Source organism: Chiloscyllium plagiosum, chromosome 5, assembly GCF_004010195.1.
Source record: "Chiloscyllium plagiosum isolate BGI_BamShark_2017 chromosome 5, ASM401019v2, whole genome shotgun sequence".
NCBI classification, from domain to species: domain Eukaryota; kingdom Metazoa; phylum Chordata; class Chondrichthyes; order Orectolobiformes; family Hemiscylliidae; genus Chiloscyllium; species Chiloscyllium plagiosum.
In genome coordinates this window covers 72,930,947-72,956,069 of record NC_057714.1, presented here as the reverse complement: position 1 = coordinate 72,956,069, position 25,123 = coordinate 72,930,947, and the positions used below count along the sequence as shown (strand labels likewise).

The window sequence follows — 25,123 nt, the reverse complement described above, 5'->3', positions numbered from 1 at the left end:
CAGTAAAGGGAAGGCCCTTCAGAACGGAGATAAGGAGAAACCTCTTGAGCCCAAGAGTGGTGACTACAGAATTCATTGCCACAGAAGGCTGTGGATGACAGGTCATTGAATATGTATAAGGCAGAGATGGATAGGTTCTTGATTGTGAAGGGGATCAAAGTACAGGGAAAAAGTGGGAAAATGGGTTTGAGAAACTTATCAGCCATGACCGAATAGCAGAGCAGACTCGATGGGCTGAATGGCCTAATTTCTGCTCTAATGTCTTATGATCTAATTTTTGACAAGAGCAACTTACATTTATGTAGCACATTTGACACAAAATTCCCCAAGGCACTTGTAAGGAGTGATCATAAACAAACACCAAGCCATTAAAGTAGATAACACAACTGAGCCAAAAACCTTACTAAAAGATTATTTTTAAAGATCATTTTAAAGGAAAGTAAAGAGATAAAGGGTTATGGAGAGAATTCCATGTAGTACGGCAAAGGTAGCAGATAGTACACCTTGGACAGAATAAAATCAGAAACTGCAATTTTAACACTGAAATGACATGAAAAGTATAATAGTGAAGTATTCATTTGAAACTAGTAAATTATCATAGTGGCAATTAATTTTTGGTCAGCGGTGAAATCAGAGTGTTAGTTTCTTCTACTACAAATATGCAACAGCCAGCCCTCCATTACATCTATCAGATCAGAAATTATCTGACCATAAGAAAGCCATTCATGTTTTTCAACCTACAAGTTTATTTTTTGATATGAATGCAATCCTTACAAAGTCTGAATTGAGTGTTCCCTCTAAGGAAAAAGATTGTAAGCTAGGAGATTTCTTAGCATCTCGCTTTTGCCTCCATCAGTCATACCCACCACACACTTTCTACAGTGAGGTAAAGGGAGCAGTTTGGAGTTGAGGCAGCCACTTCCCAAGTTGGCTTGAGGCAGGTAGATACAGAAGCATGTAGATTTGAAGGTCTGCTTCAAATTGCTGGACGTCAGCACAATTCTGTAAATGAGTGGCAAGTATCTTAGCCTGCACAACCCTCCTAACCTCTCTCCTCCTCCTTCTCCTTACCACCTCTCCCCCAACCCTAATTCATCCACTATAGAGAGAACTAATGAGCCTTATAATAAGAAAATTATTCAAACTCCACTTGAAAAATATTCTTATCCCCTTAAGAGCTCATAGAACTGCCAATCTAAACAAAACTGCTAGTCTCCCCTCAGTATCTGTAACAACAGCCCCTGCAGAGTCTGTTATGGTTTGGAGCTCAGCCAAATATTCATAATTTAAGACATCACTGTGCAATTATTTCAGCAAAGACTCCACAGCCGAATAAATTAAAGCCTTTGAAGAACAGTAGCGCCTCGACATACGAATGACCCCGTTCATGAACAAATCGGTTTACGAACAGGATTGTAAGTAAAATTTTGCTTCAACGCACGTACGAAATTCAAGGTACAAACGAAGGTACGAACACAAAAAGCCCATGTGCGACCACATGGTTTCATTGTTCTTTGCTACGTGCTTGTTGAACGCAAAAGCTCTCGGGCCCCGTGTGATCTCATTCAGTTCGTCTTTGGCGCGTGTGCTGTGAACAGCGTTCGTTGCTACATCCAAGCATTCTTATGCTAGTCGAACAATGGGAAAAATTGATTCAGTTCGCGAACTTTTTGGTTTGCGAATCGGGTCCCGAAACGGATTAAGTTCGTAAGTCGAGGCACTACTGTATTACAATAACTAGATCAAAGATTTAAAAAAACAGCTGAAATGTCGATCATAAACTCAGCCATCTGCTGTATTGCATTCAAGGCCGAACAAATATCTGACTCACATTGGGAAGGTAACAATCATGTCTTTAGTGTATTACTATTAAAAGACAAATTCAAGCAGCCAGTTGAGCTATGTAAATACCATAACATACTAATCACCAATCAAGGACTCATCAAAACTAAGCTGATTAATTGCTGAGTTACTAATACAATTACATACAAAACAACATTAAGGGTTAGTTAATAATTTACACTGCAAATTGGGAAATCAAATTTGTCAGTTTAGATAATAAAATTAGTAGTAATTTTTGTAATGTGAACATACCCCTCCCAGATTCTGTAGATCCCTCTCTAAATTTTGAGTACTTTTATTTGAAGGCAAATCAAGGTAAAAAACTTTCCCTGTAAACGGCTTTAATTTGATATCTGCCACTTTGTTAGCTGCTCGTTGTGATGTCTTCAGCGTTCCTTTAATTCTTCCAGATTTTCCATGTACTGTTAATCCTATAATGAAAATTCTACAATTAAACATTTTTACAAGAAAATTAAGGGCTTTAATGATAATTGAAATTGAAATGTAACACAATGTTGATTGATGCCATGATGATACATGGTGTCAACTAAATCAAGGCATCTAACTCATGATCAAAGATTTTATATGGAAACCTTTCATAGCCCATTGCTCCAAGTACAACTTATGAAGGCTCAGGAACTGTGCACTTGACTGTTCTCTGACTAAGGAATTGGGGTGTTGAAAATTATAACTCGAAAACAAGATGGAAAAGAATAAAATTCTATTCGCATGATAGCAGACGGAAATAAACAGTAATCAAAAAAGACAATGGATTGTTGATCTTTACCTTAGGAGTGCTGGAATAAAAATGAGGAAGTTCACTTCAGTCAACAAAACGTTATATCTCTTTATCACCTTTAACATAATGAAACATACCAAAACACTTCATAAGAGCAGTATAAAACAAAATATAACACTGAGCCACAGAAGGAGATATTAGATGAGATGACCAAAAGGCTTGGTGCAGGAGGCAGGTTTTAAAGACCACCTTGACTGGGGAAAGCAAGGTAGACAGGCAGAGAACTGTTAGGAGATTATTCCATAGAAATTGGAATTTAAAAAAATCAGAAATCTGAAGGCTTTGGGATGGAGGACATAACACAGAAAGGGAGGAACAAGACTAAGGAGGAATTTGAAAACAACGCTGAGTATTTTCAAATCAAAATTGTTTTTGACCAGATTCACTGTAAATCAGCAAACACAGGAGCAAGAGGGAAATATGAGTTATTAGCTAAGATACAGACAATAAAGTTTTGGATGTCTCAAGTTTATGGAAGTTAGGATGTGGGAGACCAGCCAGAGGTGCATTGTAAAAATTGAATCTAAAAGGTAATAAAAGCATAAATGTAGGTTTTGAGCAGAGGCAGGAAGAAGTTCCAAAAGGTGGAAATAGACAGTCTTAGCAATGGCACAAATGAGAGATCTGGACCTAATCTCTGGACCAAATGTGAACGATCTGGCTTGACCTCAGACTGGGGTCAAAAATGAGGATGGAGTCCAGTGTTAGAAGAATAAAAGCAATCAAAAGCAATAGCTTCAGTTTCCCAATATTTTGTTTGTGGAAACTCCTACTCGTTTAGTGTTGGATATATGATAGGCAGACCAATAATCTAGTGATAGCAGAGGGGTCAAGAGATATCATGGTGAAATAGAACTAGGTGTTGTCAGCATACATGTGAAAACTAACAGTATCCCTCAAATGATAACAGAGGTGCAGCATGCAGATGAGAAACAGGAGAGTACCAAGGATCTACCACTGAGGTGTACCAGAGATGCAGAACCTGGAAGGGAAGCAATTTCAAGTAATTCTTTGGCTACATTAGATAAATTAGAATGGAACTAAATGACAAAAGTCCACCCAACCAACAACAGTGGACAGCATATGAAAAGATTGTGTAGATAACCATGTCAAAGTCTGCAAACAGGTAAACAGAAGGAGAGAGAGCCAGAGGTAGATGAGGAGAGGTGGCCTGATTCAGATGTTTTCACTACGTAAGTATTTTAAAAGGATATAATCTCTTTCCTCGGGTGGGGTTATAAACAACAAAATTAGAGCTACACCAACCAGAATGAAATTAGGAAGCTCACTTTAACAAAAGAATAACAGAAATCTGTAACTTTCTGCAAAATAATACAAGTGACATGACAATTAAAGCTTTCAGGAGTTTTTTTTGGAATGGAAAAAAGATTTGAGATATAATCAACTATAATCTAATTGACTACAGCAGATTTTAAGTGATTGAATAGCTTATTCTTATGTGCGTTAGCTACTTAAAAAGACGATTGAGAAATATAGGCTAGTTGAGCACATGCAAAAAGTTAAAAATGATTAAGATAGAGAAACTAGGATTTCAGTAAAGCAAAGTATGGAATTATTCTAATAATTTTTTCTATGGACATGTGTTGTGGGTCCAAAGCAACATACATTCACTCAAAAACAAAAATGTCAGAGACAAAAGATAGTCAAAATGCTGATCTGACAGACATTGAAGTCGATTCTCCAACGTCAGAATTTGTTACCTTGTCTCAACATTCACTAAATGCCTTATGCAGGGGTAATCAAAGGAAGGCTGGTGCCATGCCAGTCAAACAAAGCGAATGCTGAAACAAAGAAAAAGTGAAGATTTAACTGGTTTAGACTTTTTTTTAAGGTAGAAAGCGATGTGGCTGTGAAAGCTGCTGTTATCAAATTATTGAAAGCTCTAAGGAAAGAACCCCAGTCTGTAAGACAAAAGCAAAAAAGTTTAGGATCAGAAGGTATGATGTCAGAGTAAGAGGTTGCCCAGTTAGGATACAGACAAGGATGAATTTTCTTTCTCAAAAGATAGTGAACATAAGCAATTCTTTACCACAGATGCTGGCTTGTTTTATATGTTGTACATTCAAATTTGAGATAAACAAATTTCTAATAATCAAGGAACTCAGGAGTTATAGGAAAAAGGCAGGAAACTGGAGTCAAATGTCATCAGATCAGCCATGATGTCATTGAATGGAGGAGTAAACGCAACCAGTGAAATGGTTTAGCACTGGTCCTAGATCTTATGGTTTATGGAACAATTGATGACACTAGTTGGACATGTTAAACTTTCATGTTTTGTCTTTTTGTGTTGTACAAATGTACGAAAACGTCCCACCAAATAATGGTCTTCAAAAAAATGAATTGCAACTGGTGAAAGCATGAAAATATGAGCAGCATAGGTGAAGTGTGTAGCTTCAATATCTTCATTTTATTCTGCTCGTAACCGTACAAGGAATACTGAGAATTTTTTTTAGGTAAATGACCATGGAATAAACAATGACTAGATATGTTATGAAATATAATATTGGTGTCCATTTCAGGATTACAAGTTTTTAAAATATTTATTGGCTTCCTGAAAAATAAAACTGCACTTTCTTTACACAACAGTATCATAAAATCACACAAAAGAAAACCTCTGATTCAGTATTAAAAATACATACTTACGGTTGGGCACTAACTTGTTGTCTATAGTTTTGATCCGAGGTTTCATTTTCAAGAAAAATCACATTTTTCTATTCCATTGCTGTTTATAATGTATCTGGAAATAGTTAACCAGATAATTATTAGACAGTTTTACAATTGTTGAAGATCTTCTATAGCAAACAAACATAAATATGTCACATTTCAGGTCCAGTGACCCTTCCTCAAAACTGTGTCAGAGGAAAGAGCAGAACGTCTTTAAGGTGGGCATACCTAGAAGAGAGGTCCCCATGAGTTAAATACCAAATAAAAACCGAATGAATGTTTCGGGTCCGGTGACCTTTCCGCAAAAGGGCCACTGGACCTGAAACATTAATTCTGATTTTTCTTCATAAATGCTGCCAGACCTGCTGAGCTTTCCCAGCAATTTCTGTTTTTGTTTCTGATTTATACAGCATCTGCAGTTCTTTCTGTTTATTTAGCAATTATGTCACATTTGTTATTCCTTCCATGTTCTCTGGCTATATGAGTAGTGACTCAGTTACATGCCAGTCCAAACAAAAACCTGTTTTAGAACAAACATGAAAATGTTTTAAGTTTAAAAAAAAGAACATGTTTATACTATAGGAGATAACTTTTGTGCATCAGCTATGTATTAGCTCCTTGCTATTCAATCATACGGACCAGCTGTCTCAATCGTTCTCTCTCTCTTACTCAGCTTTAAAGATTTATCTGCTCTTTGCTTAAGTGTACAATGTTTTTAGCCTCAATTCTGCCACAAAGCATTTCAAGGTTTAATGCCTGAAAGTAATGTCATGTAACTTTTTTAATCAGCCTGTTATACTTTTGGCATTGAACACACTGTATAGACAGGTCACCAACCTGGTGAAAGGTACTGATCGTGCCCAACAAACTCATGCTTGCAAAATGCACAACACAGTCAAACAGTCTTTGAATGATTACTCTACTACAACTTTATATAATACTAAAAGCTTTGCATCTCCAGTGCAATTAGTATTGTTTATTCTGAGCATTATTCTCATTAATCTATGCTTTACAGTAATGAATAACCAAATTCCTGCATTGTACAAAGTTGCTACTGTATTGCTGAATCGCAGTGACTGTCGAACTCTGTATTGTGTGTTTTGCAACTGTGAGCTTATTGTGCACGATCAGTACCTTGCTTGTTGTGAACAGTTCACGACAGCCGAAAGGATATGTTGTTTGATATGAAGTGCCACCGGTTTAAGCAAGTTTTCCACTGATATTATGATGGATTCCTTCATATTTGTAAAAACCATACAGGATTTGCAAGTTAATAGCAAAACAATTTCCACATGCTCATTTGACATCGTCAATGTAACTCTCAAGAAAGCCATAGACATGTGCATTGCAGGACTATGTCATAACATTCTGGACCCAGTACCATCACCCTGTGAGTTAGTATTCATTAAACTTATAAACTGAGCAACTTACATAATTGAGTTCAATTTTCAAAACACCATGTATGCCCAAATAGGTGGTGCTGAATGAAATTCACAAGATGCCAACCTCTTGCAAGCACCTTTGTTGGAATCCATAAGAATCCATTTGATACAATGACACAATCTCCACTTCTCATATTTCCAACAAGCAAATAATATGTTTGCTATACTTGAACTTCCAGTTGCATAGAAGAATTTCCTTACAAGTCTTAATAGGTTCCATTCTGCTCAAGGCAGTCATTTTTTTATACCAAAAAGTGTTCACCCCTCCTCATATTAGCCTACAAGGTGAAGGTATCTCCAAAATTTGAGCAACAAGTGAAACTTGATGTTCCACACTGACACAACACAGCAGCAACACAAGTGGTATTTGCCACTAACAGGATGTTGCTGTTAAGCCAAAAAGATGTTCTGCCTATCACACAAATGAGCAACATGAATTTCAGTGTCACTGCAATGTCAGTTATGTAGACCATATACACAAAAGACTGTCAGATTGTATCAAACAGAATGCTCCTTTGGCTGTTCACAACGAGCAAGGTATGGCGATACCCATCTAACAATTATATATAGTTCTGCAGATGTGGAAAATTTGTTTCCCCTTTTCGGAGAGTCCAGAACCAGAAGGCATAGTCTCAGAATAAGGGGTCATCCATTTAAATCACAGATGAAAGGACATTCTTCTCACTGAGAGTAGTGGGCCCATGGAATTCTTTACTGTAGAATCTGGGTCATTTGGTATATCCAATTCTGAGATAGACAGTTTCTAAACCAGTAAGGGACTCAAGGGTGATGGAGGTAAGACAGGAGAATGAAGCTGAGGATTATCAGATCAGCCATGATCTCATTAACAGCAGAACAGACTCAATATACAATTGTACTTATATATTTTACGGTATAATATTCTAAATGGACATTTATTGGATAATATCAAGTCTGCAAAGCACTTTGCTGATAACCAATTTAGTATCATCACTTGGGCTTGCAGAACAGCGTACTTTCATTTTCTGGAAGCTATGTACATTAACACACTATTAATATTGTAGGCAGAACATGTTTTCACATTGCACCTATTTCGACTCAAAAACAGAATACAGTGGGTGATAACTAATGATTGCTGAAAATGTGTTGCTGGAAAAGTGAAGCAGGTCAGGCAGCATCCAAGGAGCAGGAGAATCCGTTTCGGGCATGAGCCCTTCTTCAGATAACTAATGATTAGTCAGTTCAGAAACTCTAAAGTTTAAATTAAACCTAGCTATTAACCATCAAACATTAATTGACACATTATTTATGGCAAAACCTCACCAGAGTCCATTTTCCAACCACACTCTGATGTTGGTTTTCCCCTTTAAATGATATTTTCACCATCCAGATGAGTGCAAGAATAAAAAGCTTAAATAATTCCTTTAATATTACCTTGCACCTCCTCTACTGTCATTATTTTTAATGAAGATACCCAGTCTATCATAGCCAACTCATTCGTCACATTTTCATGGTTTCCTTTGCTTAGCTTTAGGAACCCTAGTTTCACATTAGACTACTTCAATTTCCATCACAGTAAAGAATTTAATCATATTATAGCCACTTTTTCCTGAAGGATCTATCATAACAAGATTATTAATTAGCTCCCATCCTGGCACCTTCCCCAGCCACTGCAGGAATTGCAAAACTTGCGCCCACGACTCCTCCCTCCCCAAAGGAGCCTTCCATGTCCATCAAAGTTTTACCTGCACATCCACCAATATCATTTATTGTATCCGTTGCTCCAGATGTGATCTCCTCTACATTGGGGAGACTGGACGCCTCTTAGCAGAGTGCTTTAGGGAACATCTCTGGAACACCCGCACCAATCAACCACACCGCCCTGTGGCCCAACATTTCAATCCCCCCTCCCATTCAGCCGAGGACATGGAGGTCCTGGGCCTCCTTCACCGCTGCTCCCTCACCACCCGATGCCTGGAGGAAGAACGCCTCATCTTCCACCCCGGAACACTTCAACCCAAGGGCATCAATGTGGACTTCACTAGTTTCCTCATTTCCTCTTCCCCCACCTCACCCCAGTTCCAAACTTCCAGCTCAGCACTGTCCTCATGACTTGTCCTACCTGTCTATCTTCCTTTCCACCTATCCACTCCACCCTCCTCTCTGACCTATCACTTTCATCCCCACCCCCATTCATCCATTGTACTCTTCACTACTTTCCCCCACCCTCCTCCCTGACCTATCACCTCCATTCCCACCCCATTGTATTCTATGGTACTTTCTCCCCACCCCTACCCTCCTCTCATTTATCTCCACCCTGCAGGCACTCTGCCTCTATTCCTAATGAAGGGCTTTTGCCCGAAATGTCGATTTTCCTGCTCCTCGGATGCTGCCTGAACTGCTGTGCTTTTCCAGCACCACTCTAACCTAGATTCTAGATTTCCTGGGCCAACCCTTTCTCAGTTGTCAGGTTATGGACTAACAGAATGACAGAAATTGCTGCATTCAATTTCCCTATTTATGAAACACAACAGACCAGAAAGGTAACATTTACAAGAACTGAATATTTAAACCAAGTGGCTCATTGTTCATCTATAGTCTTTCTTTTTTTCCCATTGGGCATCACGACATCTACCAGTGAAAACGCAGAAGGCATAGGTGAACAACTCAACCATCCAACTTGGATATATATCACTATTCCTGTTTTATTTGGTTGTTAAAAATGTTGCAATTTTTCTAGATAGACAAGTTCAAGTATATTTTCAAAATTTGGACTGCTGTGATTTAAGGAAGCAGTTGCCCATCACTTTCTGAAGTGCAGCTATCAGTTGATAATTGACGTTGGCCACTTTAATACCATTTACGCCCCAAGTTTAATTTTAAGCAAACTTGGAATTCTTGACTTTCTTCTCTTAAATTTCTCCTTCTTAAATTGCATCTGCCAATTTCCACAAATTATCTACATCCTCCTGAAGTAGCTTAGAGTTCACTTGCTGTTAGCCAAACATCCCACTTGAGTGGTCAGAAACTTTCACTATTATGCTCCCCATAGCTATGTCTAAATCATTTACACCAAAAAACAAGTGAGATAAACAATTGACAGACCTCCCCAAATCTAAGCAGGTTAATAATACAAGGTTTCTAGCGATCTGCAACATGTATCCTCTGCACATGGCTACCTAACTAAAAGGTGTTTACACATATATTATTACAAATTATGCTATGGTTCCAGAAAATATTTTTAAACTAGGTTCAATCTGAATATATGGAACACATTCTGAAGTTACTTTGTAAACAATAAAGTGAATAATTAAGTTTTATTAATAACATTCTAACAACTTTCTAGATTCAAAGAACCATGGTAGGATTAAGACAAGATCTATTTAACAAAAATGCTGAATGCCACATGACATTAGCAGCAATGCCAGTTATCAGTAAATCACAGCAAACTTTGGACATCAGAACCTTGACTTTCTTCAAGATTTGCTGTTAAACAGAAAAGCATGAGAAAAGAGTTATCTTCTCTTCCTAAAGTCTGAAGACACAGTCAGGATTGTAATGGAATCTTTCACTTGTCTGGATGAATGCAACTCCAACAACACTTGGGAAGCTTGACACCACACAGGATAAAGCAGCCCACTTAATTGGCACCACATTTACAAACGTTCACTCCCTCTAGCACCGATTTCTCTGTAGCAGCAGTGTACACCATCTACACGATGCATTGCAGAAATTCATAAAGGCTCCTTAGAACATTCCAAAACCACAACTTCTACCATTAGGAAGGACTATGGCAACAGACACATGGGAACAGTATCATCTACAAGGTCCCCTCCAAACCACTCAACATCCTGACTTGGAAATATGTCACTGTTCATTCAATGGCACTACATCAAAATCCTGGATTAACCCTTTCTCATGGCATCGCACTTCTCCTGACAACAAATAGACTGTAGCACCTCATGAAGGCAGTTCACTACCATCTTCTCAAGATCATTGAAGATAAAGAATAAATGCTGGCCCAGACAGAAATGCCCACATCCCACAAATAAAAAAAATCCTGAAATTGAATAACATAACTGATTGGAGGCAGATGTTCGCAGGTAAAGGGATGGCTGGAAAATGGGAAGCCTTCAGAAATGAGATAACAAGAATCCAGAGAAAGTATATTCCTGTCAGGGTGAAAGGGAAGGCTGGTAGGTATAGGGAATGCTGGATGACTAAAGAAATTGAGGGTTTGGTTAAGAAAAAGAAGGAAGCATATGTTAGGTATAGACAGGATAGATCGAACAGGGAAATCAGGAGGGCAAAACGGGGATGTGAGATAGCTTTGGCAAATAGAATTAAGGAGAATCCAAAGGATTTTTACAAATATATTAAGGACAAAAGGGTAACTAGGGAGAGAACAGGCCACTCAAAGATCAGGAAGGCGGCATTTGTGCGGAGCCACAGAAAATGGGGAGATACTAAATGAAAATTTTGCATCAGTATTTACCGTGGAAAAGGATGTGGAAGATATAAACTGTAGGGAAATAGATGGTGACATCTTGCAAAATGTCCAGATTACAGAGAAGGAAGTGCTGGATGTCTTGAAACGATTAAAAGTGGATAAATCCCCAGGACCTGATCAGGTGTACTCAAGAACTCTGTGGGAAACTAGAGAAGTGATTGCTGGGCCTCTTGCTGAGATATTTGTTTCATCGATAGTCACAGGTGAGGTGCCGGAAGACTGGAGGTTGGCAAACGTGGTGCCACTCTTTAAGAAGTGCGGTAAAGACAAGCCAGGGAACTATAGACCAGTGAGCCTGACCTCGGTGGTGGGCAAGTTGTTGGAGGGAATCCTGAGGGACAGGATGTACATGTATTTGGAAAGGCAAGAACTGATTCAGGATAATCAACATGGCTTTGTGCATGGGAAATCATGTCTCACAAACTTGAGTTTTTTGAAGAAGTAACAAAAAAGATTGACGAGGACAGAGCAGTAGATGTGATCTATATGGACTTCAGTAAGGCGTTCGACAAGGTTCCCATGGGAGACTGATTAGCAAGATTAGATCTCATGGAACACAGGGAGAACTAACCATTTGGATACAGAACTGGCTCAAAGATAGAAGATGGTGGTGGAGGGTTGTTTTTCAGACTGGAGGCCTGTGACCAATGGAGTGCTACAAGGATCGGTGCTATGCCCTCTACTTTTTGTCAGTTACGTAAATGATTTGGATGCAAGCATAAGAGGTACAGTTAGTAAGTTTGCAGATGACACCAAAATTGGAGGTGTAGTGGACAACGAAGACGATTACCTCAGATTACAACAGGATCTTGACCAGATGGGCCAATGGGCTGAGAAGTGGCAGATGGAGTTTAATTCAGATAAATGCGAGGTGCTGCATTTTGGGAAAGCAAATCTTAGCAGGACTTATACACTTAATGGTAAGGTTCTAGGGAGTGTTGCTGAACAAAGAGACCTTGGAGTGCAGGTTCATAGCTCCTTGAAAGTGGAGTCGCAGTTAGATCGGATAGTGAAGGCGGCATTTGGTATGCTTTCCTTTATTGGTCAGAGCATTGAGTACAGGAGTTGGGAGGACATTGGTTAGGCCACTGTTTGGAATATTGCGTGCAATTCTGGTCTTCTTCTTCTCGGAAAGATGTTGTGAAACTTGAAAGGGTTCAGAAAAGATTTACAAGGATGTTGCCAGGGTTGGAGGATCTGAGCTACAGGGAGAGGCTGAACAGGCTGGGGTTGTTTTCTCTGGAGCGTTGGAGGCTGAGGGGTGACTTCCTAGAGGTTTCCAAAGTTTTGAGGGGCATAGATAGGATAAATAGGCAAAGTCTTTTCCCTGGGGTCGGGGAGTCCAGAACTAGAGGGCATAGGTTTAGGGTGAGAGGGGAAAGATATAAAAGAGACCTACAGGGCGACTTTTTCACGCAGAGTAGTATGCGTATGGATTGAGCTGCCAGAGGATGTGGTGGAGGCTGGTACAATTGCAGCATTTAAGAGCCATTTGGATGTGTATACGAATAGGAAGGGTTTGGAGGGATATGGCAGGTGGGACTAAATTGGGTTGGGATGTCTGGTCGGCATAGATAGGTTGGACCGAAGGGTCTGTTTCCATGCTGTACATCTCAATGACTCTATGACTAGATTCTTAACTTTGGACTAATTATCTGGATAACATGGTTAACACATCGTAAGTTGAGAATACAAATTCAGTTTCTAAAATAAAAGCTCTTAATTGGGTTTAAAAATAAGCACTCATGAAGCTATTGGTTATGGAACCCAGCTAACTCTCAAAGGCTCTTTTAGGAAAAAGCAACAGTCTGACCAAAATGACAACTGTTCATTGTTGCGGCCTGGCAACATGTCAGGAAAAGGGTCAGTACTGTCTTCCCTGGGCATCTAAGGTTGGGCAATAAAATTCAACGATGCCTACAATAACCACATCCCAAGCATTCATTGTTGAAATGCTGTATGCGATATCTAGACAATGTGTACATGGGATCAAAATACAAGTTAATAATCAACTCATGGCCAATTATGGTTGGATGAATTTCTTCACACCCCATGTTTATTTTTCAGGACAGTAAGCCAATTGCTAAAAAGGATTTGCTGTATTTAACAGTATAAAAGGTGAATTCCATCACATCGCAGAGTTTTTGTTTTCTAGATCATTCTAATTACTAAATTGATAAAGGAGAGAAGTATATTAAAAATCCAGTTACTCAGTTGAGGGTCCCTAGAAACGAGACAAAACTAATTAACAAAAAAATAATTATCCATACAGATCAGTATAACAATGGTTGGGGAGTTGAAAGGATCAGGAATAAATCTAGAATATTAGGGATAAAATCTAATGGGATATCTGGATGATCCTGTTGAAGATTGCACAAGATAGGAGTTCACAGTACTGGGGTGATCTATTTGCAGATATCAAGGATTGGTTCATACACAAAAGACAGAGATTTGGGATTACTGTAGTGGGCTTTTTTTTCAGGTTGGGAAGATGTAACTAGTGAAACGCCACAAGGATCAGTCCTTAATTATTTCATGTCTATATTAATGACTTGGAGAGGGTCGCGGGAAGAAGGGAGCGCATATAATTTACCCAAATTTTCTGATAAATTTGGGGGCGGCACGGTGGCTCAGTGGTTAGCACTGCTGCCTCACAGCACCAGGATCCCAGGTTCAATTCCAGACTCGGGCAACTGTCTGTGTGGAGTTTGCACATTCTCCCCGTGTCTGCGTGGGTTTCCTCTGGGTGCTCCAGTTTCCTCCCACAGTCCAAAGGTGTGCAGGTCAGGTGAATTTGCTATGCTAAATTGCCCAAAGTGTGAGGTGTATTAGTCAGAGGGAAATGTGTCTGGGTGGGTTACTCTTTGGAGGGTCGGTGTGGACTTGTTGGGCTGAAGGGCCTGTTTCCACACTGTAGGTAATCCATCTATACATCTAATATTAAAACCAGCCCTTCTGCCTATTTTGTAAGGACAAAGATTCTACAAGGGTTATGGATAAGTTGAGTGAATAGGCTAAAACTTGGCAGAAGGAGTTTAACACAAGAGTGAGGTCCCACGCTTTGGTCAGAACAATAAAATTGTAGATGATTACTTGATGGAGAGAGATGCCAGAAAAGTGCAGCTCAGAGGGATTCTGGTGTTTTTTGCCTGAAACACAAGTTATATGCAGATGCAGCTGAGTAATTAAAGCCCAAATGGAATTTTGAGCTTTAGTTCTAGGGCTTGGAGTTTAAAATAGTGAAGTCTTGTCACAACTGTGCAGGGTATTGGTGAAGCTGCATCTGGAGTACTATGGAAAGTGATGGTCCCCATTTTCAAGAAAAGATATCCTGACATTAAGGCAGTTCAAAAGCGGTTCACTGAAATATCAAGGAGTTGAGGATGATAAGACACTTACATGAAAGAGCACAGGAGTCTGGGGAAGATTAGCCATTATCTTGTTGAATGGTAGGGCAGGCTTGAGGGGCTAAACATCCTCCTCTTATCCCCATTTCATATGTTCTTATGAGAATATGTGTTGTATGTTGCAGGAGGCAACCATTTGACCCATGTTCTCTGCATCATCACACTACCATTTCACTCATGGAACATTGTATCTTAGTGTTATTGAAATACCATTTTCCTTGCAGCTCTGCATATTGTTTCCACTTAAATTATGCAAGCCCTTGAAGGCCTCAAGTGAATGTGCCACCAGGCAGTCCAGTCCAAACTACTAGCTGTAACAAAGAGTTTATTTTCTCACTGTATTCAGTTATTAAAGTTGTGCCCTCCCATGCTCGATTCCTTTGAATGGGAACAAGCATATATAGGTCTGTCCAGACCCTTCATGGTCTTGAAACTTATCAAATCTCCTTTTACCCTTCTCAAGGGAAACAGTTCCAACATCAATGAGGAAAGGCTGAGAGACTTGGGTCTTTTCTCATTGGAAAGAAGGTGGCTAAGGGGAGATTTGATAGAGACATACAACATGATCAGAGGATTAGATAGGGTAGACAGAGAAAGACTTTTTCCTAGGATGATGATGTCAGCTTGTACGAGAGGGCATAACTACAAATTGAGGGGTGATAGATTTAAGACTGATGTCAGAGGCAAGTTCTTTACGCAGAGAGTGGTAAGGGCGTGGAATGCCTGGACTACCTGCGAAGGTAGTCAACTCAGCCACATTAGGGAGATTTAAACACTCCTTAGATAAGCACATGGATGATTTTGGGATAGTGTAGGGGGACGAGCTGAGAATAGTCCACAGTCGGCGCAACATTGAGGGCTGAAGGGCTTGTTCTGCGCTGTATTGTTCTATGTTCTATCAATAAATGCCCTTTATATATCTGAATAAACTTTTAAAGTCTTTCTTTATATTACTTGCTAGCTTACCCTCCTATTTAAATCTTCTCCCTCATTTGTTTTGTTCGTCTTTGTAAGCTTCCCAATCCTCTGGTTTCCCACTGCTCTTCGCCACATTATATGCTATCTCTTTTGCATTTATGCTATCCCTGACTTCCCGAGTCAGCCACAGTTCCCTCATCCGCCTTATAGCATGTTTCTTTTTCCTCGGGATGCATCTCTGCTTTGACTCCTGAATTACTCCCAAAAGCCCCTGCCATTGCTTTTCTACTGTCTTTCTTGCTTGGCTCCTCTCCCAGTCGACTCTACCCAGCTCCTCCCTCATACCACTGTAGTTGCCTTTATTCAGCAATAATACCACTACCCTTGATTTTATGTTTTCTCTCTCTCAAATTGCAGTAAATTCAATCATATTATGGTCACTGCTGCCGAAGGGTTCCTTCACCTTAAGCTCCCTTATCAAGTCTGCCTCATTACACAACACTAAATCCAAAATTGCCTGTTCCCTAGTGGGTTCCACCACAAGCTGCTCCAAAAAGCCATTCTCGTAGACATTCCACAAATTCCTTTTCTTGTAATCCACTACCAAGCTGATTTTCCCAGTCTAGCTGCATATTGAAAACACCCACGATCACTGTAACTTTGGCTTTTCTAAACATATTTTCTATCTCCTGGTGTATCTTGCACCCCAGCCCCCGACTACTGTTTGGAGGCCTCTATGTAACTCCAACTATGTTTTTTTTTACCTTTTGCGATTCCTCAATTCTACACCATCTGACCCCCTACTTTGTTTCTTACTATTGATTTAATTTTATTTCTTACGAATAAGGCAACCTCACCTGCCTATTTTTTCAATCCTTGAATATTCAGCTCCCAATCCAGATCCCCTTGCAGTCACGACTCCGTGATGCCCACATCATACCTGCCAATTTTAATCTGTGCCACAAGCTCATTTATCTTATCCATTAAACTGCGTGCATTCAGATACAACACCATCAGTCCTGTATTAACTGTCCCTCTTCTCATTGTCATTTGTTTGCCCAGTGTGCTTGAAGTTTGATTGCTAAGCCTTTCAATATACTGTTCAATTTGTGTCTGTGCTGGAGATTTTGAGAACCTCTCCTGATTTTTGCACTCTTACCTCCTCCATTAATTCGGGTTTTCTAGTTTCCCCTATAACTAAGCCCTCCCTCCACGAATTAGTTTCAAGCCTTGTCTACAGCTCGAGTTATGCCATTTGCTCAGACTCTGGTCCCAGCATGGTCCATTTGAAGACTGCCCCAATGGAACAAGTCCCTTCTTCCCCAGTACTAGTGCTAATGTCCTATGAATCGAAACCCATTTCTCCCACACCAATTTCTGATCCACGCATTTGTGATGCTGAATGAGGAATTGGCCAGACACCAAAATAAACACGGTTAGTCATAGAGATGTACAGCACAGAAACAGACCCTTCAGTCAAACCTGTCCATACCGACCAGATATCCCAACCCAATTTAGTCCCACCTGCCAGCTCCTGGCCCATAGCCCTCCAAACCCTTCATATTCATATACCCATATAAATGCCTTTTAAATGTTGCAATTGTACCAGCCTCAACCACTTCCTCTGGCAGCTCATTCCATCCACGTACCACCCTCTATGTGAAAAGGTTGCCCCATAGGTCTCTTTTATATCTTTCCCCTCTCACTCTAAACCTACGCCCTCTAGTTCAGGACTCCCCCACCCCAGGGAAAAGACTTTGTCTATTTATCCTATCCATGCCCCTCATAATTTTGTAAACCTCTATAAGGTCACCCCTCAGCCTCCAACGTGCCAGGGAAAACAGCCCCAGCCCGTTCAGCCTCTCCCAGTAGCTCAAATCCTCCGACCCTGGCAATATCCTTGTAAATCTTTTCTAAACCCTTTCAAGTTTCACATCCTTCTGATAGGAAGGAGACCAGATTTGCGTGCAATATTCCAATAGTGGTCTAACCAACTTCCTGCACTCAATACTCTGACTAATAAAGGAAAGCATACCAAATGCCTTCTTCTCTATCCTGTCTACCTACTAAGATTTGCTTTCCCAAAATGAAGCACCTCACATTTATCTGAAATAAACTCCACCTGCCACTTCTCAGCCCATTGGCCCATCTGGTCAAGATCCTGTTGTAATCTGAGGTAACTCTCTTCGCTGTCCACTACACCTCCAATTTTGGTGTCATCTGCAAACTTACTAACTGTACCTCTTCTGTTTGCATCCAAATCATTTATATAAATGTCAAAAAGTAGTGAATCCTGCACTGATCCTTGTGGCACTCCACTGATCACAGGCCTCCAGTCTGATGAACAACCCTCCACCACCACCCTCTGTCTTCTACCTTTGAGCCAGTTCTGTATCCAAATGGCTAGTTCTCCCTGTATTCCAGAGTCTAGATTAGAATGGTGCTGGAAAAGCACAGCAGTTCAGGCAGCATCCGAGGAGCAGTAAAATCAACGTTTCGGGCAAAAGCCCTTCATCTATTCCTGATTCCTGATCTATTCGGGCTTTTGCCCGAAACGCTGATTTTACTGCTCCTCGGATACTGCCTAACTGTTGTGCTTTTCCAGCACCCTTCTAATCTAGACTCTGGTTTCCAGCATCTGCAGTCATTGTTTTTACCTCCCTGTATTCCATGAAATCTAACCTTGCTAACCAGTGTCCCATGGGGAACCTTGTCGAACACCTTATTAAAGTCAATATAGATCACATCTACCGCTCTGCCCTCATCAATCCACTTTGTTACTTCTTCAAATAGACTTCCTGAAGAAGGGCCTGTGCCCGAAACGTCGAATCTCCTGTTCCCTGGATGCTGTCTGACCTGCTGTGCTGTTCCAGCAATAAAGTTTCAACTTTGATCTCCAGCATCTGCAGAACTCACTTTCTCCTTCTTCAAAAACTCAATCAAGTTTGTGAGACATAGTTTCCCATGCATAAAGCCATGCTGACTATCCTGAATCAGTCATTGCCTTCCCAAATACATGTACATCCTGTCTCTCAGGATTCCCTCCAACAACTCGCCCACCATCGAGGTCAGGCTCACTGGTCTATAGTTCCTTTGCTTGTCCTTACCACCCTTCTTGAACTGTGGCACCATGTTAGCCAACCTCCAGTCTTCCAGCACCTCACTTGCGACTATCTATGAAACAAATATCTTGGCAAGAGGCCCAGCAATTACTTCCCAAGGAGTTCTAGGGTAGACCTGATCGGGTCCTGAGGATTTATCCACCTTTAGGCATTTCAAGACATCCAGCACTTCTTTCTCTGTAATATTGACATTTTTCAAGATATCATCATCTATTTCCCTACATTCTATATCTTCCATGCCCTTTTCCAAAGTAAATACTGATGCAAAATGCTCGCTTCGTATTTCCCACATCTCCTGCGACTCCACACAAAAGCCGCCTTGCTGATCTTTGAGGGGCCCTATTCTCTCCAGTTACCCTTTTGTCCTTAATGTATTTGTAAAAACTCTTTGGATTCTCCTTAATTCTATTTGCTAAAGCTATCTCATATTCCCTTTTTGCCCTCCTGATTTCCCTCTTAAGTCTGCTCCTACTGCCTTTATATTCTTCTAAACATTCATTCGATCTGTCCTGTCTATACCTGACATCAGCTTCCTTCTTTTTCTTAACCAAACCCTCAAATTTCTTTAGTCATCCACGTTCCCTTTACTTACCAGCCTTTCCTTTCACCCTAACAGGAATATACTTTCTCTGGATTCTCTTTATCTCATTTCTGAAAGCTTCCCATTTTCCAGCCGTCCCTTTACCTACGAACATCTGTCCCCAATCAGTATTTGCCTAATACCGTCAAAATTGGCCTTTCTCCAATTTAGAACTTCAACTTTTCGATCTGGTTTATCCTTTTCCATCACTGTTTTTAAATTAATAGAATTATGGTCGCTGTCCCCAAAGTGCTCCCCCATTGACACCTCAGTCACCTGCCCTGCCTTATTTCCCAAGAGTAGGTCAAGGTTACTCTTCTTCGAAACGATCGTGCAAAACCACTTGACTGAGCAGGACGGAATCTGGGTTAGAAACTTCCAAATGTTCCTACGAAGGGAAAACGTGGACATATATTTGTGAAGGGCTAAACGTATGAGTCAAGGGGACAAGCGGCGGGGGTGGGGGTGAGAGTGGCGAAAGAACACTTTTAAAGAGCCAGCACAGGGGACGATGGACGAGTGGCCTCTTTCCCCAAGAATCCCCGCGCCAAAAACAAAAAGTTGAACCAGCACAGGTAAACACCGCAGGAGGGAAGAACTAAGGTTATCTTTCCGCCAAAGTCCTCCTTTAAACGTTGGGACAATGTGGCTGCGGGAGAGAACCGCTCTCGAATAAACGAGCCGCCGCCATCTCCTTTAACGGCCTTCTCGCGGTTTCAATCAGACCCCGGGCCTGGAGCACACTCACCGGCAGAACTTCCTTCCTCCGGTTCCTTCTCTTTCTTTCCTTCTTTGTCAATCACTCACTGACTCTCTCTCTCTTTCTCCACCGCTCTATTTTCACTTTCTCCAAGGTCTTTTGTTTTCCTTTTTCCCGCCGCTCGCGCAATGGCAGCGATCTAAGTAAAGCCACCCCCGTTACCAGTCCCGCACTTTCCACACTCACCACGTGCGCCAGGTTTCCGACGAAAGCGTCGAGTAAATCCAGGGCTTCGCTCGCGGAGTGAAAATCCGGATGAAGAGTTGGGGGGTCGTCCGCCGAACAGGAAGCGGGGTTGCCCAAGGTGAATCAAATGGCGAATGTGCCGGCGGTTGTATTTTCGGTGCCGGGTTCGCCTTGTGACCGCCAGTGGCCGCTCGGCACGTCCCGGGTTCAGGCTTGAGGTGATAAAGCGGGACGAAGGCCTCCGGCTGTGACACTGACAGTTTCCGAGCCACGTGTGTGAACGACCTAAAGGGGCGGGGGCGAGGAGAGGTGGGGGGGGATGGTTATTCCAGCTCAGGCCCCGCAGTTTCTTCTGGAAACAACCCCATCCCCACAGTCTGGTGATCACCTTGAGTCGGTAAGCAACCCCTAATGCCGTCGGTCTGTTAGCCAGCCAAAGTTGAGGCTTTGCGTTTGGCTCCCGTTGTATTTCGTTTGAACTGTCCTGCCAGACTGGTCTGTTCTCATTTCGTTGAGGTGAAAAAGTCACGACGGTGAAATCGTTTTCCAACCTTCGTCTTCCCTGCCGCACCGAATCACACACAATTTACTTCAGCTAACTTGATGTGGCTACTTGTTTTTGGTGATTACACCGTTACCGTAATTGTTCCTGCAGCATTGTTTGAGTGCTGTTATGTTGTAGAGAAAGCTTTCCGTTCACAAAGTGTTTGTCATATCTTTCAGAAACATCTCAATAGTTTACATGGCAGTAATTGAAAGAAATATGGTGCTTAGAGTACTGTTCACTTCGGCTCGCCTGTCAAATGTAATTTACCAGAATGATATTTCAGTTTATGACGAAAATATTTTTCATTAAACTAATTGCTAGTTTTAATTTTTTTAGTTACAAAAATGTAATACAAAATAGTTTTATATTGCAATATGTCAGTGTTTGCTTATACCGCAATTTTGGTTTGAAATTGATTACATTTATCATACTGCCAAATATTGCAGTAACGTTTACTGTCTCAAATTGGATATTTTTGCCTCCTAAGTTTGGGAACCTTTTTCATTTTATAAATTATTTAGATCTGTAATTACATAAGTGATTGTGAAACTAATTCTTGTTTAATAAATTGAAGCTGGGACAACTTTACAGTACAATTTTGGGTGTGTGATTTTATGAAAATGTTCTGATAACAAAATATGCTAGCTTTTATGCCGCCCCAGCATGTGCAGAAGATAGTGAGTTGCAGCAGCTACTTTGTTTTTACATTATATTCAATGATTACAGTTTAATTTTGTATTGTTGTGACAAGTGTTTCAACTATGCATTAGTTACTGTTTCTGTCTTTGTACTTGCAGCATTGTTTGAGTGCTGCTAAATTGCCCGTAGTGTTAGGTAAAAGGGGTAAATGTAGGGGTATGGGTGGGTTGCGCTTCGGCGGGGCGGTGTGGACTTGTTGGGCCGAAGGGCCTGCTTCCACACTGTAAGTAATCTAATCTAATGTTGTAGAGAAAGCTTTCCGTTCACAAAGTGTTTGTCATATCTTTCAGAAACAACGCAATAGTTTACATGGCAGTAATTGTAGTAAATCTTGATATACTTGAATCCCACAACGATCAACTGATCATAAGTTAATTGGTTACATATATGGCCTGATTAGATTTCTTTCCCAATTTGCTTTTCAATGTGATAGTTGCCATGTTGTGTAATGTTACATCAGTATAAAATTGTACAGACTAGTAAGAGGCGAGTAAAGTGATCAAAGAATTTGAAGGTCAGTGTCGGCATTTAGCCTTGAGGTATACTTGGCATACAATTATGTTGGACTTGTTAATTTGATTCCAAAAAAGAAACAGTTTAGACTTGATTTAGTTTTCATTCATGAGCTAAAGGAACAGCACTTTATGGACAGCACGGTGGCTCAGTGGTTAGCACTGCTGCCTCACAGCGCTAGGGACCTGGGTTCAATTCCCACTTTGAGTGACTGTGTGGAGTTTGCACATTCTCCCCGTGTCTGCATGGGTTTCCTCCAAATGTGGTGCTCTGGTTTCCTTCCACAATCCAAAGATGTGCTGTTTAGGTGACTTGGCTGGGCTAAATTGTCCATAGTGTTTAGGGATGTGTACATTAGATGCATTAGTTAGGGGTAAATATGGAGTAGGGGAATGGGTCTGGGTGGGTTGTTCTTCAGAGGATCGGTGGAGACTTGTTGGGCTGACGGGCCTTTTTCCACAGTGCAGGGATTCTATGATGATATGTTTTTTTCATTTGGTTCTTTTAAAGATTTTTGAACTTGTTGTGGTTCTGTTCGCCGAGCTGGAAATTTTTGTTGCAAACGTTTCGTCCCCTGTCTAGGTGACATCCTCAGTGCTTGGGAGCCTCCTGTGAAGCACTTCTGTGGTGTTTCCTTTGGCAATTATAGTGGCCTGTCCCTGCCGCTTCCGGTTGTCAGTTTCAGCTGTCCGCCGTAGTGGCCGGTATATTGGGTCCAGGTCGATGTCCATGAACATCAACTAGCCACGAAACGCCACGACCAGCTATCCTTAGTAGCCACACACACAGACGACAAGCAACATGAATTCGACTGGGACAACACTACCATTATAGGGCAAGCCAAACAAAGAACAGCCAGGGAATTCCTAGAAGCATGGCACTCATCCGCAAACTCCATCAACAAACACATCGACCTGGACCCAATATACCGGCCACTACAGCGGACAGCTGAAACTGACAACCGTTAGCGGCAGGGACAGGCCACTATAAATGCTGGAGGAAACACCACAGAAGCGCTTCACAGGAGGCTCCCAAGCACTGAGGATGTCAACTAGACAGGGGACGAAACGTTTGCAACAAATATTTCCAGCTCAGCGAACAGAACCACAACAACGAGCACCCGAGCTACAAATCTTCACCCAAACTTTGAATTTTTGGACTTTAAAGTTAAAATAGTTTTAGCTCTTAGACATCACTGCTTACTTTTTTCCAGAGTTTTCTTATATTCAAAGCATATTAGCTTATGCTTTGTTAATGTGCACCTACTCTTGTTTTACATAAACATTTAATCCCCCAAATCATTTACAGCTTTCAGCTCTTGTGTTTCGCAGATTTTCTGTGTTTCTAACTTAGTGTCATCTCCATTCTCTCTTGCTCTCGCATAATATATTTTATGTAGCTGTAGCCCCAGCGTCATTCCTGGGAATAGGATCATTACAGAGAGCTTCCATATCTGAGTTGTGAATTTAGATATTGGGTATCAAAGCATTGATCATCTTACTCAACTTAAATAGTCTTAAAGAACAGATGCAAGCCAGTACTTGCAACATAGAGATGTACAACAAGGAAACAGACCCGTGCATGCCAACCAGGTATCCTAAATTAATCCATTTGCCAGCACTTGGCCCATATCCCTCTAAACCCTTCCTATTCATGTACCCATCCAGCTGCATTTTAAACATTGTAATTGTATCAGCCTCCATCACTTCCTCTGGCAGTTCATTCCATAAACACCCCACCCTCTAGGTTAAAATGTTGCCTCTCAAGTCCCTTTTAAATCTTTACCCTCTCACCCTAAACTTATGCCCTGTAGCTCGGGACTTAGCCAACTCAGGGAAAAGACCTTATCTATTTACCTTATCCTTGCCTCTCATGATATTAGAAATCTCTATATCCTCAGCTTCTGGCATTCCAGGGAAAACAGCCCCAGTCTATTCAGCTTGTCCCTATAGTTCAAACCCTGGCAACATCTTTGTGAATCTTTCTGAACCCTTTCAAGTTTCACAACATCTTTCTGTGAGGAGGGAGACCAGAGTTGCACACAATATTCCAACAGTGGCCTAACCAATGTCCTGTAAAGCAGCAACATGACCTTCCAACTCCTATACTCTGTGCTCTCACCAATAAAGGAAACCATATTAAACATCATCTTCACTATCCTATTTAGATTAGATTAGATTAGATTAGATTATTTACAGTGTGGAAAAAGGTCCTTCGGCCCAACAAGTCCACACCGCCCCGCCGAAGCGCAACCCACCCATACCCCTACATTTACCCCTTACCTAACACTACGGGCAATTTAGCATAGCCAATTCACCTGACCTGCACATCTTTGGACTTTGGGAGGAAACCGGAGCACCCGGAGGAAACCCACGCAGACACTGGGAGAACGTGCAAAGTCCACACAGTCGCCTGAGGCGGGAATTGAACCTGCTGTGAGGCAGCATTGCTAACCACTGTGCCACCGTGCCGCCCACAATATTTACTTTCAAGGAACTAAGGACCTGCACTTCCAGGTCTCTTTGTTCAGCAACACTTCCAGGACCTTACCATATAAATCCTGCTCTGATTTGTCTTACTAAAATGCAACACCTCACATTTACCTAAATTAAACACCAAGTGCCACTCCTCAGCCTATCTGATGATGGTCCTGTTATACTCTAGATAACCTTAGGTGCAGGTTCATTGATCTTTGAAAGTAGAGTCCCAGGTTGTTAGGGTATTGATGACAGTGTTTGGTATGCATGTCTTTATTGGCCAGTGCCTTGAGTATAGGAGTTGGGATGAAATGTTACGTGTATACGAACATTTGATTCGGCCACTTTTGGAATACTGTGTTCAATTCTGATCTCCCTGCTATAGGAAAGATGTTGTGAAACCTGAAAGGGCTGAGAAAAGATTTAAAAGAATATTGCTGAAGTTGGAGGGTTTGAGCTATACAGGGAGGCTGAATAGGCTGGGCTACTTTCTCTGGAGGGTTGGAGGCTGAGGGGTAACTTTATAGAGTACTGTAACATTATGGAGGCATGGATAGGGTGAATAGCCAAGGTCTTTTACCCAGGGTAGGAGAGTTCAAAACAGGAGGGCATTGGTTTAAGGCAAGAGGGAAAAGATTTAAAAGGGACATACAGGGC

The 25,123-nt window shown here is 41.2% G+C and overlaps 2 protein-coding genes across 8 annotated transcripts in view; one reads left to right on the top strand and one right to left on the bottom strand.

Annotated features, from left to right (window-relative positions):
• LOC122549995 (protein chiffon-like) overlaps nucleotides 1-20,319 on the bottom strand; it is a 41,634-nt gene extending 21,315 nt beyond the window's left edge. For 3 of the 4 annotated variants that reach the window (XM_043690338.1, XM_043690341.1, XM_043690342.1), the window contains exons 1-3: nucleotides 20,033-20,081; nucleotides 5,306-5,399; nucleotides 2,095-2,273 (exon numbers count right to left, since the gene is read on the bottom strand). In XM_043690338.1, coding sequence (XP_043546273.1) covers nucleotides 2,095-2,273; nucleotides 5,306-5,351 — 225 coding nt within the window. In that variant the 5' untranslated portion in view covers nucleotides 5,352-5,399; nucleotides 20,033-20,081. Of the gene's footprint in view, nucleotides 1-2,094; nucleotides 2,274-5,305; nucleotides 5,400-20,032; nucleotides 20,082-20,230 lie in introns of those variants that run through there. The other variant, XM_043690340.1, reaches the window with a different exon arrangement.
• slc25a40 (solute carrier family 25 member 40) overlaps nucleotides 20,242-25,123 on the top strand; it is a 71,591-nt gene continuing 66,709 nt past the window's right edge. For 2 of the 4 annotated variants that reach the window (XM_043690346.1, XM_043690343.1), the window contains exon 1: nucleotides 20,537-20,627. The gene's annotated coding sequence lies outside the window, so the exon portion shown is untranslated. Of the gene's footprint in view, nucleotides 20,349-20,536; nucleotides 20,628-25,123 lie in introns of those variants that run through there. The other 2 variants (XM_043690344.1, XM_043690345.1) reach the window with 2 other exon arrangements.